General features: G+C 42.3%; 1 protein-coding gene across 3 annotated transcripts in view; it reads right to left on the bottom strand.

Annotated features, from left to right (window-relative positions):
• The window catches only part of MAPK8IP1 (mitogen-activated protein kinase 8 interacting protein 1), a 63,914-nt gene that overhangs the window by 45,560 nt on the left and 2,904 nt on the right, over positions 1–15,450 (bottom strand). Inside the window, exon 1 of one of the 3 annotated variants that reach the window (XM_077322294.1) lies at positions 2,083–2,224. The exons of the other annotated variants lie outside the window; for them this stretch is intronic. Within the exon in view, the coding sequence (XP_077178409.1) occupies positions 2,083–2,153 (71 nt within the window). The 5' untranslated portion in view covers positions 2,154–2,224. Of the gene's footprint in view, positions 1–2,082; positions 2,225–15,450 lie in introns of those variants that run through there. 3 annotated transcript variants of the gene reach the window in all.

The raw sequence follows: 15,450 nt of genomic DNA, 5'->3' as shown, positions 1-15,450 counted from the left end.
CCCAGAGTGCTAGTATGGTTCTATTCACAAAACCTCCTAACATATTTCTGCGCTGTTACTTTCTGTGCTGTGGGAGTGGCCTGGTGATGTCACATCTGGTGTGAATGTCTGGGTGATGTCACATTTGTTGACATGTGACTTCCAGGGATGTGGCAGGAAGGTATGGCCTGCTGATAGCACTTTCAGCCTGAAGAATATTTCAGGGGTTTCTCAACGGAAAAAAGGTTGAGAAAGGCTGCCCTATGGAAAAGGATGAAAAATATCCTCACATACCACTGTCATGATTCTCAAACTAAGCATTAGGAACCAGAACACACATGTTAACTGACGGACTTCCCATAGGAAAAATATATAGTTAGAGAGCCAAGCAAGAACAATAGGTTATCTAAATGCATCATCAGCATAGATGCTAATTTTTCCTAAATCTTGCCAAAGTGCTTTCTCCAGCCCCTCTGATTCACAACCATCAGCCCTTGGTAGGTCAGTTAGCAGCAGAACAGTAGATAACATGAAGCAAAGCCTGCACAGAGTTAGGCTCAGCAAAGAATCTGTTGTTTTCACAGTAGATCCCAGCTGAATCCTTCCCACATCTTCATTATCCATAGGGGGAATTCTCCTCTGCTTCAGCTCACTAGGTATCAACAGCACCCTGGGAGATACTGCAGAGTTGCCACTCTGACTTGTAGCTGTCTAGTGCATACTTTATAACAGAAAGATGGCAAAAGAAGCCAGGCAGAAGCTCCACATACTCCCCTGCTTTTCTCTCCTCCCACCTGACTTTTCTATTCAGTGTTTTATCAGAGTGACATTAGGACTAGGGATTTCTAGCACGAAATACATAATTGCCTCCAAGGTAAAGGGGGAGGTCCCCACAGCTGGGCAGCAATGGTGACATCAGCGGATGAGCAAAAGGAAAGGGGGCATGTAGCCTCTACCTCTCAAAGAGTTCACACCCTGGAAGCAATGAGGAGAAAGGAAGGAGGAGAACATTAGGGAGCTCAATAAAGTGCCAATGTATTCCCTCTCTTGTTCCAAAGCAGTCACAGGTCTCATACGATCACTTTTGATAAAATTCATCCTATTATATGGAAGCATCTGTCTGAGCCACTGGGGTGCTGATAGAAGGAATTGGAGGAGGGTTCTTATATGACACTTTTCTCTACCTGAAGGAGTCTCAAAGCAGCTTACATTCACCTTCCCTTTCCTCTCCCCTGAACAGACACTCTGTGACGTAGATGAGGCTGAGAGAGCTCTAATATCACTGCTCGGTAAGAACAGCTTTATCAGTGCTGGGGCAAGCCCAAGGTCACCCAACTGGCTGCATGTGGGGGAGCGGGGACTCAAACCCCACTCACTAGATTAGAAGTCCATGCTCCTAACTACTACACCAAGCTGGACAGGGACCACCACAGGCAGGCAGGCAGGAGCATTTTACATATTCATAACCTCCCAATATCCAGCAGGATTGGACTTGATGCTGTTTCATATACAATGCTTTGAGTGGCAGTGAGAGAAGTATCACTATGATAGGCCAGGAGACATCTCCCTGCTCAGCTCTGGGACACCAAGTATTCTATCCATCATCCATCCATGACAATGAAAAGGGAAGGACATGAGAAAGCCTGGATACACAACCCATTACAATGTTCACAAGCAAAAATAGTGTCTTCCTCAGCATATCTCCCTCATTCATATCCTACTATTATCAGCTCCCTCCTGTGCTAAGAGCTCGCTGACAGAAAATTATTTGCCTTTTGTGGTTGAGGGGCCTGCTAGACTCAAAGCCTGCATAGCTAGAGAGTCCTGCCTGATTCTCCGTCTGGCTGCTTTTCAGTCTTTGCAGCAAACAAAGTTTGCAACCAGGTCTGCACTCTGCATTCAATACCTGCTATGCAGATACCTTGCCTAGACAGAGGGCAGGGATTCTACCCAGGGACACCGTACCAAGCAAGCAAACACATTTCCCAAAGCAAAGCAAAGCAAAGCAAAACAGAACTCCTTTTAAAAGGTCTCTCCAAAACCTGCTCCGTCCCCTCACCCTGTACCACACACACGCCTTCCAACATCCGGACAGTCGCCTACCATTTTTCCCACTGGTCCTCAAGCCAGCTCTCCTCCTCTGTGCTCGACTGCATTTTAAGTTCAAGCTTCATTTACGAGGAGCCCCGTGCCAGGGGGAGAGGAGCCGGGGCCACAGTTTAAAAGAGATCTTCTCAAAGAGGAAAACTGGATAGAGTTGAGTAGGTGCCGGTCTCCTCTGCCTGTCCCAGCTTGGAAGAAACTGCTGTTTGCGCTGCTCTCTGCTTCCGACTGCGCAGTCTGAGGGAGCTCATTAAAAATATATGGAATCAGCTGTCTTGGGGGGAAAACAACCCTCTGGGCTGAGATGGTGCCAAGGCCTGCACTCTGCCCGGTCCATTGCTTCCCTCAGCGAGGTAGATTCCAGCCCAGCAGCAGCTCCTTCTGCCGGCTCCTCCCCTCCCCCCCCATTATCTGCAGTCAAGGGGAAAAGAGAATCAAGTTACCATATCAGTGGTGTTAAACTCTGCCAAGCCATTCTTTCCTTGACCTTGCAACACTTTTGACAATCAGAGCTCCATCCAACTGTTTCATGGAACCCCACTCTTGGGTACCAGTGGACAACCCAGCTGCCCTCACTATCTGGCATGCAGAATAGAGATCCAAATGGGCTGGACAAAACAAGGGGCTTATTTATACCCATCGAAGTTCCAGAGAGCATTGCTTCAAAGTCACTGTCCTGAGGTTCCAATCCCTTGATAACCAAACAAGGAATTCTGGGATGTTGTCAGTTATAATCCCTCTCAGATCATTCTCTTGCTCGGTGGAATGAGAAACCCTCACCATCAGAGTTTTTTTTTTTTTAAGTCTTCCTTCTCACTTAAATACACTCAAATAAAAGAAAGGTGCCAGAAAATCATTCATCCTCCAAATGTTTAGCTGTCCTTTTAACCTCACTGTTGACCTCTCTCGACAGGCCTGGCAAGACTGTGGTCTTAGGCCAGCAGGTTTGTCTTATTAATTCAAGACATTTTATTCACAAAAACGAGCCACCGCTGCATATAAATATGGTGATCTGTGGAAGCTCATCACAGAGACTAGCAGATATTCTATGGTTTTTCTCTAGGCCACCCAAAATGTATTCATAAGAATAATAAACCTCCCCTCTAGTTAAAGATCTGCTTTTGAGATACTGGGTGGGAATTGGATAAACACCAGAGGCAGGACCTTCTCAAATGTGGTGCACCTCAATGGTAGGACTCCCTCCGCACAAGCACCTGAGCTTTAGGTACTAGGAGGAAACATTCCTGCCTCTCAGGCCCCAGCCAGGGCAACCCTGTCTGCCTCTGAGGAAGAATTGTGTTTATCCGGAACCCATTTTGGTTTGATTTATGTTTTCGTGCCTATAACATCATAGATATGAAGATAATATCTATTGAATATTAATTATTGAAGTTATATATTTTTTCAATAAATTGAAACAATTATAAACAAAAAGAGATTACTTTTTTGATAGCCAACCAGTCAAATGTTTCTATTTCAGAACCACAACCAGGCACAAGCATCCAGCACCTCCAACCCTTGGACACCAAGCAGAAACACCACCAGCAGCTAGCTCCCCACCCTTATCTCCAGAGATAAGGAGCAATGGTGTAAAATGTAGAACTTTGCTTTTCAGGAAAGGAGATGTGCGAGATTAGCGGCTCAGGGCAGAGCTGGCCTCCAAGAGGCTTTTCAAGGCTCAGCCTGAACAGTGAGCCAGTGATTGCTGTGTACCCATCTTAAAAAGAACTTGGAGGCAGAAGTCCAATGTTCTTCCTGCCAACCTGCACCTCATGCTCCTGCTCTCTGGCCTTGACCTCTTGGACCCTGCTTCCCTGACTGAACTTTGGTTTGTGACTTTCAACTATGGACTCTCTTCTTGACTTTATTGGACCTGCTTTATATGAGTGATTGCTTTCCTGGTACTGACCTTAGCTCCTCTTCTGTGACCATGCTTTGCATACTCCATTCAAGACTATCCGGCCGGCCACATATCTCTCCATGCCAGTGCCTGTAGATTTGACACTCTTAAAAAAGATCCATAATCATTTCCCCGAATATCTTTTTGGTTGCCCTGAATTATGCTGCATGTACCTTTAAATGCTTCACTACTGGACCATTTTTAACTGTACTGTTTTTGTACTATAGTCATTGTTTATTTTTATCTGGTTACTCTTTTCTGATGCTTTTTGTGTTTTAACTGTTTTTATAACTGCTGGATGCCTCCTCATGAGAAAAAAGCGGGGGTTGCTGCATGTAAACGCTCTAAATAAGCCAATAAATCAGACAGATAAAGCATGAGGCAGCTGATTTGTGTGGTAACTCACTTTCCCTGGATGGCTCACTGTTTAAAGCAGCAACTGTATGGATAAAATGTAGGTTTGCCTCCACCTGACAGCCATTTTATATCAAGTGTCTTTTATCAAACCTTTAAGTGATTCAGTATTATTTATCATTATTACTCTCCAGAGCAGTGAAGCCCTATTATCTATATCATTATGAGGGCAACCTGAATGTAGTTTATGATGTGATACTTCCATGGCAGAATAGGAAGTGCTTCATGGTCCCTCGTGCCACCTGAAGCCTGGAGGAACAATGCCCTGCCCCTTTAATTAATATATTTAACAAGTTGCTGAAAAAGAAGAGGAGTTGGTTTTTATGCCCCACTTTTTACTATCTGAAAAGAAGCTTGCAATCACCCTCTCCCCACTGACATCCTGTGAGGGAGTTGGGGCTGAGAGAACTTTGACAGGACTGCTCGGCAAGCACAGTTCTTAGGTCACCAGCTGGCTGCATGTGGAGGAGCAGGGAATTAAACCCAGCTTGCCAGATTAGAAGCTGCTGCTCTTAAGCACTACACTAAGCTATTATTTAACTTCATGCCATGAAAAGTCTCCCCTGCCCACTTCTACATATTAATACAAGATTAGAGGAGCAGGACATTTTCCCCTCCAGTTTGTTGGCAACTGTACCTGAAATAGAACTTTCTTATCTTTATCGCCATGACAGTCAACAAGCTGACCCCAGTTTGTGATCCGGTACTAGAAGAAGAAGAGTTGGTTCTTATACGCCACTTTTCTCTTCCAGAAGGAGTCTCACAGCTGCTTACAGTTGCCTTCCCTTTCCTCTCCCCAAAACAGACACCCTGTGAGGTGGGTGAGGCTGAGGGAGCCCTGATATCACTGCTCGGTTAGAGCACCAAGGCTGCATGTGGGGGAGTGTGGACTCAAACCTGGCTCACCAGATTAGAGGTCAGTACTCCTAACCACTACACCAAGCTGGCTCTCTACTATTTTCAAGAATGAAGCAAGAGATGCCAAGGAGAGAGATGCAAAAATTCTGATTTGGAATATGTGGGGATGAAGACAACAATGCAGCAAAGCACTTGATATTCCTGTTCTCTCAGCGATATACCAATATCTGGCTCTCAGCCACACCGGAACTAAGTAACTTGCCCAGGGATCTACACTTGGGATATATCCAAAACCTAGCTGGATTTGAAGCTTTTAAGGACTGTGGAGAGAAGTTAAGTCAACAGCTGCAACTTTATGTTCATTAAGGTTTCTGGAAGGGCTTAATTTAAACCACAGAAGCCAGCTGGAGCCATCCTATCAAAACCATAGGTGCCCAACAAGACAACCAGTTTGCTTGCCAAAGTGTTGTGAAAAATACGTACCTCATTCATTACAGTGGGACATTTGAGTGCACCTAAAAACACTATGCTTTAAGACAGTATCATGAATGCAGGGAAAACCCAAGTGATAAACCCTCTCTCAGATCAGGAAGGTATGACAGCGTCCTTTGAACTACTGAGAGAAAGATCAGACTTAAGACAGGAAATGAAGTAAGCTGAAGTCCCTACAATACAGCCCTGATAGGAGAGAAAGAAGTGAGATTCAATTTTATTGGATACTGTTAATCACAGTAATACCAATTTTAATTACTAAAGCTGCAGGAGTTATTCAATGTTTTATCATCTCTGGCTTTCCCCTACTGTATCTCTTTTATGCTCGCCATCCTTTTTCTTTAATATATACAGCATTGTGTATGTCCCTCTGTAATACTTTCCTGTTGTCTTACCATTTTTTCTTAGTGTTCATTATATTACCTTTTCAATTTCCTGCCAGTCTTTCATTTTCAGTCTTGTTTTTCCCATCAGAGCTGCCAGACTGGATTAGACCCATGGCCAATCTAGCACAATATCCTATTTCTGACAGCAGTCAAACTTCAAATTTTCTCAGAAGAAGATGCCAAACTCATGAGTGAGGATAACACTTTCCATGGCACTGAGTTTGTGAACTTCCATGGGTCTTCTGACCCCTGGTGACAGAATGTTGGACTAGATGAACCTTTGCCCTGATCCAGTTCTCATGCACTCATAGTAAGTAACCTGCACCCTTTCCCACTGATTTTTCCAACTTGCTGGCAGATCTATCTACATATTATTGTGCTGTAAAAAAAGGCTTTGTAAAACAACAACAACAACATCAGCAACAACAAAAACAATGTTCCACCAGAGTCCTCAGGCACCAGCTTTACATGCAAAGCACCTGCTTGCTACTACTAGAGCTAGATTCAGTTACCAATGTCATCCTAGCACTACAGACACCCCAAACCTACTGGCTCGGGGCCACGGAAGGTATTAGTCTTGTGTTTCTCCCATCGCATACAACTTGCATTTCAATGAACATTGGATAAAGCTATGGGGGCATCTCTCCCTTGTTAAACGTGCATCCCAAGCAACCAGTTAATATAGCCATTCTACAGGAACAAAGCCTAGCTTTTAGGAAACAGCCAAATCAGGGAGTCAACCCAACTTTAGCAGAACTCATGTGAAGATGTTTTATTTCAGGGACTTGCATTAGCCTAGGATGACAGCAAATGACTGAATGGAATAGCATCCTTGGGATACAAGCTCATTTCCTTACCACTATTACCTCCATACTCTCAGAGAACCTTTGGCCTTCACATGGGATCTCTCATGCTTTTCTTCCTCCTTTGACGCTGCTTCTTCAGTTTAGCTCTGTGCTTATTCACAGAATTTTATTCTTGCTATTGATCATGACAAAGCGTTTGCAGAGATTGTCAGCTGAACCCCTCAGCAAGACTATGTTACAAACAACACTAAATAAGGATTTTTATTTCCTTCTTGTATCTCTACACATGGCTGTGGGAGGTGCTTAAATTCCATGGGTTAAGTTCATGGGGACTAGTTAGAGAAAAAATGTTTAAAATTCTATTGTCACAAAAAGATTATCAAGCTAATTCTCTCTCCCACAGCATTTTGTAGCAGAAATCCCTGTCCATGGTGCTTACCAGCTGAAAACTACTCTGCCCCCCCCTCCCGCCCGTCCTTTGGTTCCTATGGGGATTCAGGCTGACTTGGAAGAAGCTATTAGAAGTCCCTGGGGATGCACAGACCCTTTCTGTAGCAGAAGCGTGCAAGTTGCATGAGCAACAAGCAGACAGTTAGGCCTCCTTCCTGCAAATGCATGGGCTCCCAGGGGTTGGAGAAATCATCTCATTACTCTGCAGGCTTGTTACCAATAAATCTGCATTTAGCAGCAGTTCCCAGACTCAAGTGACTTGTTGGAGACAGAGGCAATCTCTGTACTATGGCAACGGATTTATCCAGCAGCTCAAATATCCAGCCCCCAAACTGGCAAAACTAATGGTTGGACCACTGTTTGAATGATAAACTACATTCACCCCCACCCCTGTGACTGCCATGTATATATACACATCTCACAGAATTAGTATCTGGAGTCTACATCATGGAAAATCAGATTCAGAGTACGGAATAAATTACTGAAATTATACCAATTTATTCAGGTTGCAGAATGTTGTAATCCTTAGCTTTCATAATGTTTGTGACATTTAAGCCAGGATCTGGCTTGTAGAGGGCTTGGAAGAAGCAGAAACCAAGGTGCATGAAACTGAAGTTTGTGACTGGGGGAAAAAAAGCAGTGTGATCATATGCCGGTCTGTATTCTAAGGACGTCAGTCTGCTGAGAATTGCATCAGGGGCTTCTCAAACAAATGATCCAAACTGCCAGCTGCAGAAGGAAAAGCAAAATCCAACTAATTTGTTTCATTGCTGCTCTTCAGGCATGGCAATCAGGCCTTCACAGTGCATATATGTGCCATGCACCAAACTGCCACCACCTTAAACCAAAAAAGATTCTTAGAGCTTTAGTCCCAATCCAATATGGCTTAAACTACTGTAATCTCAACTACTACAGAAGAATAGAGGATATGGGTTGCAATCCAAATAACCCTTGCATCAGCGACTGTTTCTAAAACGCCACTGAGTTATAGGAGTAGTTTATGCAGTGTCAGCAGGAAGCCTGCATTAAGAAAGGAAAATGCTACAAACCAGGCAGATTGCCTAATCTGGACCACAGTGCTCGACTATAGCTATGGAGTGAAACAGAATCTGTCCTTCTATTTCTCAAAGAAGGCTTGACTGACCAACACAAATCTGCAAATGTAGACAAAATCTTGGACTTTTTCTGACAGAAATTTGACTTGCTGCACTTTAAACATAAGCCCTTCACACCAAACTTACCATCATATATTAGAAGCTAAATAGGATCACACCTGGCTAGTATTTCGATGGGAGGCCTCCAAGGATTTGGATGGACTTTCTCCAAGGAACATTAGGGGTCATGACATGGAGGCAGGAAATTGCCAACCACCTCTAAATGTCCTTTGTCTGGCTGCCAGACAAGCCTTGGATCTCCTGGCTGCACTACATCCACCATGCATGAAACAAATAAATAAATAATATAAATAAATAAATAATAAATCCTTCACAATTATATACTCAAAGATGTTAAATTTTTAATGGTTAGAAGCCTTGTGATTGCCAGACAAAATTTGTTGATGAACAAATTGTTGTATTATACTCTCCTTGAACTATTCTTTCTTCCTTCTCTATTAATCCATATGAAGTAGAGCAGTTCGCACATTCCTCGTTAAATGAAGAAGCTGCTGGTTCTGCTTATCTTCCTGAGTTAATAGAAAGAATGAATAGAGGCTGTACAAATGTGATCACTACCTAGAATTTCATCAATGAATGGCTTATTTCTTGGTGATTTACAGGTGGCCTGCCTCTATTACGGGAGGGGGGGAAGATGTTGAGATTAAACAAATGTCAACAAATATAAAAAACTCTACTTGCAGCCATCGCGTGAATTCCAATTCTTCAGTTGTTTCTAGATATTTCAGTTCAATTCCTCTGAGATGTTATGTGATGCATCCACTCACGTCAGCCATGGAAGCTGCAGACTGAGAAAACCCACTGTTTTTCTTACAAACAGACATATGCAACATTCCACAAAAAGGTTTTGTGACACTGCTGATAAACTGAAAGCAATCCAAGTGCTAATGCTGATTGTCTTCGTTTTTGCACTGAGAGAAATCTGGTAGTATCTATGACCTAGTTCCCAAGATCCTAATCCTTGGTGGAACAACTGTTTTTATACTTCACCTTTTTGCAGTTTTATCCAATACTATTATTGCTCTAGTTGACTGGAATTTGAAATGGCATTGAGTTCTATAATCCTACTCAAATTTTGGGAACAACAAAATTTGCTTTCATAGCAACAAATGCAAGGACCAGGTAAATGACAAGTATGCAGTCAGAACCTGACATTCAATCTTCTTCTAGGAGGAGATTGCCTTACCCCCTCTGTATCCTCTGCAGCTGTCATCTTGGCCGCCAAAGAACAACTCCAGAACTTAGCAAGAATACTTGCTCCCTGACCTCAATATGCCATAATAATTATACTGTATTAGAAAGCTTCCATGGTTCAGGGACTTTGCCTACTTGTTTTTAATTTGTCTAAAGGTATGTTTATTGCACCTCCCTTGAAACACATTATGTGGAATTCTATGCCTCATCCCCCTTGTGTAAACTATGCTTCTCATTATGCAATATTCCTGCCAGTTCTCCTTCCCTCCACAGACCCTCAATTCTGTACCTAAAGGTCCATGTATCCCAACACCGAGATTTAAAAAACCACAAAATACTGCAGTGAAAATGGGTCTTGTTGTGCAATTGTGCTTGCAATACATAGGGTTGATTTTTTATGACAATAAAGGTATTCTGATTCTGATTCATACATGGGGTCCAGCCCATAGAGGAGGGGCAATGCTTGGCTTGCAGAGGGTCCAGGTTCAGTTTGCTGCACCAACCAGTCAAAAGGTTCAGATAGGAGGTGATGTGAAAGACCTCCAGAGATCCTGGGGAGCTGCTTCCAGTCAGAACACATAACACTGACCTCAGTGGACCAATAGTCTGATTCAAAGTTGCTTCATGTGTTCATACTATTTTCCTTTTTTCTTCTTATATTTTTGTGCTAGAAAAAATTAGCAGGACATAGTGAAGAAAGAAGGCAACTCCTACAGGCCTACTTCCAGAAGTATTCTCCAATGTCACTTTCTCCAGAGCTACAGGGTTTGCAACATTAATCTGAGAGTTGTACTAGCTACGATATAGTTACATCCTAACAGCACTGAAGCTTTCTGATGGTCAGAGGAGAAGAATCCTGTGAGAAGGCATGGATTCTTCCACACTAAAGGAATAAGTTAAATCACAGCCTCTGTTCAGAATTCCTCACATACAGGGAACAGTGACTGGGTTGGTAACTACATTATCAACAATTATAACCAAGAACAAGATGAACACTCTCATGCAAACATTCATCCTACATAAACTCATCAGGAGGCATACAACTATTGTGATGAGCTGCCCTGAACTACAAAAAAAGGAAGAATAAAAACACTGTAAACACTAAACACCCACCCTGGTAGTTTAGCCCCAATCAGGAGGGAGCTCTTAACCAGGAAGGGCTAATAAGGATTCAGCTCTCTGACTCCAACTTCATGCCAGTTTCAGAAGTTTGCTGGGTGGAAGAGGAGCCAGCCTCAGAGCATGCCCTGCTGCCAGTAAGTTGCACTGGCTCCTGGCCTCTTTCAACTTGAAGGACATTGGGGTGGGTGGTGAGCCACCTCCTGCCACAACCTCTGCACACCTTCATGGGGGGGGGGGCGTGCAAGGCCCAGAAACGGCCCCTGCTAGCCCTCTGGAAATCCTGGAATAGCCTCTCCTTGAGGAATTTTTACTCATGAGTAAGTTATGTGAGGTCTGCAATTTGCAGTATGAGAAGGGAAGAATGCTTTAAGGGTAACTATCACAGGCAATTGCAGCAGGGAAAACAGTGATGATGTCGGTGGGACTAGGAAGATGTACACTGTCCCTTTCCAAATGGATACCATCTTGGTCTTGCTGTAACCTTTCTAAGACCATCACAACAAAAGAGATTTGACACCAATGACATGGAAGATGGGGAAACTAGAGATGGGACACAGAATCACCATGAGGCACTGAGGAGTCAGTTTCCTGGTAGTACCTTCCCTGTTGCAGAAGAATTAGTTTTTATATCCCACATTTTCCTGTCCAAAGGAGTCTCAGATTGGCTTATAATATCCTTCCTTTCCGCACAACATACACTCTGTGAGGTAGGTGAGGCTGAGAGAGCTCTGAGAGAAACTGCTCTGTGAGAACAGTTTCTTACAGGGCTGTGAGTAGCCCAAGGTCACCCAGCATGTGGAGGAGCAGGGAATCAAATCCAGTTCAACTGCTGCTCTTAGCCACTACATCAAGCTGTAAAAATTGCCATTGCCTTAAAGAGATGTAGCTAGAGCACAGGGAGAAGAAGCTGTTGAAGGAGGATAGTGTAAGTCCTTTCTTGATTTGCTCATTGATGTTATGGGATTCTTTTCCTTTAAATTTGGACCTTCTGGCCAATGGCTTCTCAGAGCAATCTAAGGAGGGAGAGACTCAGGTATTTCCCACATGGAGAGGTGGTTAATAAGGTTTGCAATTTGAGAAGGGAGGAATGCTTTTGTCTTCTTGGTTCTCCATCCCAAGCAGCTCTTTCCTCCAGGGGAAGTGATCTTTGCAGTCTGGAGACGAGCTGTCATTCCAGGGGATCCCAAATCCCACCAAGAAGCTCACATTCTTGTTTATCCCTGGGTCACAGAGTCAAAGAGACCCCCACCTACCAAAGCAGCCCTTTCCTCCAGGGGAACTGATATCTGCAATCTGGAGAGGGGCTTTCATTCTGGGGGATTCTCCAGGTCTTGTGGCACCTAAAGACTATCAAATGAATCATGATAAGAGCATCCTTCACCAGGTGCATGCTCTCGCTTACAAGTAACTGTAGTACAATAAATGTTGACTTCCTGAAGTCAAACAATATGCAGATTCAAGCACTGTCTATAGCTAGTTAAAAAGTTTAATATTTCTGTTTATGATGAATTTGTTCATTTATAAGAGTTACCAAACATATTTGGAAAGTTGAGTTGGTAGCTTGCTCCCTCAGGCATGCACTTCAGCAATCCCCATGATGCAAATGCTCTATTCACAAATGGAGCATTTGCATTATACTCCTGAGAAACTAGGCTTTCAGTATTGGCAGGTCACACAGTTCTGATTCCAAACCATTCAAAAGAACTGAGACTAACTATAGTCCTACTTTCAAAGTAATGACTCCCACAACTTCCTTTAAGAAGCTAACAATCACTTATAAGGGATATAAAAGCTCTGGGACTTCAGGAGAGAAGAGGGAAAAATACATTGCAATGAAATTTAAAAAAAAAGTTTACACTGTGCAATGCAGATTAATGTTTGCAATTATTAACAGTTATGGCAAGTACTCTTGACACAGAAATATTAAAAATATCAAACATACTTTAATTATTCATTAAAATGTATTAAAATAACATTTAAAATCACATTCTAAAGGTTCTGCAGACTCAAAGATTCTTTTCATAGGGCATCTGAGCACTCCATTAAAACTTTGAGCATTGTGGATTGGGCCTAAGCAGGTTCATGGGCATGTAAAACACTGCACATTTTAAGATTATTTATTTCCACTTACTCCACAGGTAAACACATGAATGAGAGTAAGGTTCATATTACATTTTATGAGTTTTTGGTTCAATCTCTATATGACAAGTTATTTATATTTAACTTATAGAGTGTTCAATTTGAATTCTACCACTGAGGAAGCTTTTAGTTGAAATATATTTGGTTCTTGTAAATGTAAATAATATGTATCATTTAACTTGTATTTATATTTAGACATCAATCTCTGTATTAGGCATTAGTACTTACATAAAGATCCTTTAGAATGTGGCTTTAAAATTTTATTTTCATACTTTTAAATGTATAATTAAAGTATATTTGATAACTTGTATATTAGCACTGCATATTTTGCTATATTTTAACTTTGTGGGGTTTTTGTCTCAGCCTCTTTTGGTTTCCTTCCTTGTATAGGGCTGTGTTTTTTCTCCTCTCTTGGTTGCATACAGACCTGGAACTTCATCATAAACTATATAATGCAAACCATGCCCTACTGCTGAGTCAAGAATTCTTCCCATCAAATGGATTCTTTTGAAGTCAAAGAGGTCCTGGACACCTATGACAGAACTGAGTTCCATTCTTCCTGTTTACTTTGTGTATCCACATGCCATGTTTTGGGCAACAGAGTCAGTCCAAGATGACTGAAAGAAGAGGCTGCGCTCTATTTCTAACCTTATTTTAGCCAGCCCTGTGACACAGCTGCTTCTCCACTGTTTGTCTTTTCAGGGACAGTTTTAATTGCTTACATGGCAAGATTTAAAAAATGGCCATGATGTAATCATTTTCAACAGATCCAGCAAACAGCTTTGGAGCTAGAGAACTGTTCTGCTTCACAAAAGAGGTGGCTAGAGAGCCACCCACACCTGATCAATTCTTTGCAGTTAATAAATCTGAAGAGCAAGCACAAAAATAGAAGTAAAAATAAACCTTGGAATGGCTTTAAAAGACAATGATATATCAGAACAGTGATAAATCAGATAATATTCCTTCCGAACAGAGAGAAACAGAATTGCTAAGCTACAAGCTTATCCCCAACAACAGCCTCTGGAAGATGGCCATTAGCAATATCTGTCTTTCTACAAGACAGTTTCAGTTGGTCAGCTGTGTTAGTCTATGGTTGTAGGACACCATTCAAGTCCAGAAGCATCTTAAAGACCCCAGATTTTTGAGAATGTACACTTTGGTGAAAACTTAATTTGCCATTGATAAAAGCAAGCTTGCACAAGCATAAAGGTAAAGGTAAAGGTATCCCCTGTGCAAGCACCGAGTCATGTCTGACCCTTGGGGTGACGCCCTCTAGCGTTTTCATGGCAGACTCAATACGGGGTGGTTTGCCAGTGCCTTCCCCAGTCATTACCGTTTACCCCCCAGCAAGCTGGGTACTCATTTTACCGACCTCGGAAGGATGGAAGGCTGAGTCAACCTTGAGCCGGCTGCTGGGATTGAACTCCCAGCCTCATGGGCAAAGCTTTCAGACGGCTGCCTTACCACTCTGCGCCACAAGAGGCTCCTGCATATTCCCAGGGAAATTGTGTCAGTCTTTAATGCACTCTTAGATTGAATTTTTGTCTTCTCAAAAGAACCTTAATGTTCTGATTTCAATGGGGAGATTGAAACATGTGTTAGACTGATAACAGGATATCAAAGTGCTTCATTTTTGCTGGATCATTCTTTTTTTTTAAATGGCCTCTGTACAGTGTTTGCTGCTGCAACAAAATATATGATCACTCATGCAGACTTAAAGAGAAACAACCAAAAGGATCCCATTCAGGAAACTGTACGAGGGTTAGTGTGATTCAAGTTGTTTACTAGTGATCTGGAATCAGGGGTGAGCAGAGAAGCAGTCAGATTTGAAGAGGATGCCAAATGATTCAGAATGGTGAAAAACAAACAGGCTGGGAAGAACTCAAAATTTATTCCTACAAACGGGTTAAGGGACATCAAAATGGCAAGAAAGGTTCAGTGTAAGCATAAAATAATTCACAGGGGGTAAAAAATCGCCTTGATAAAAGTAACTAAAAAAGGGAGATCAAAGGCGCAGGGTGAAACACTAACAATCTGCAGCAGCTAAAAATTTAACTTCTGCATTAGAAACACAGAAAATTGATTGAAAATAGAAGAACATTATCATACCATATACCTAAATGCTGCAGCCACATTTGGAAGATTGTGTATAGTTTTGATCCTCCCATCAGAAAAAAAGGTGAAGTAAAATCAGATTATTTGCAGTCCCATCCCTATGAGGAAAAACTATAGTGCTTATGGCTCTTTATGTCAGAAAAAAGTACATCCAAAAAGCATAGATAAAATCAAGAATGAGGGAGAATTCAACTCACACAAATCAGTTGATTGGCAATGGATTCAGGAAAAATAAAGTATTTGGTTACAACGTGTTTAACTTAAAGTGTTTGCTACCACAAACTATGGTAAAGGCTTGTGTTCTACATAACTTTTAA

The sequence above is a fragment of the Paroedura picta genome, chromosome 2, assembly GCF_049243985.1.
Source record: "Paroedura picta isolate Pp20150507F chromosome 2, Ppicta_v3.0, whole genome shotgun sequence".
In the NCBI taxonomy this organism is placed as follows: domain Eukaryota; kingdom Metazoa; phylum Chordata; class Lepidosauria; order Squamata; family Gekkonidae; genus Paroedura; species Paroedura picta.
The sequence above is the reverse complement of the archived record's forward strand: the minus strand, read 5'-3'. Positions and strand labels throughout refer to the sequence as shown.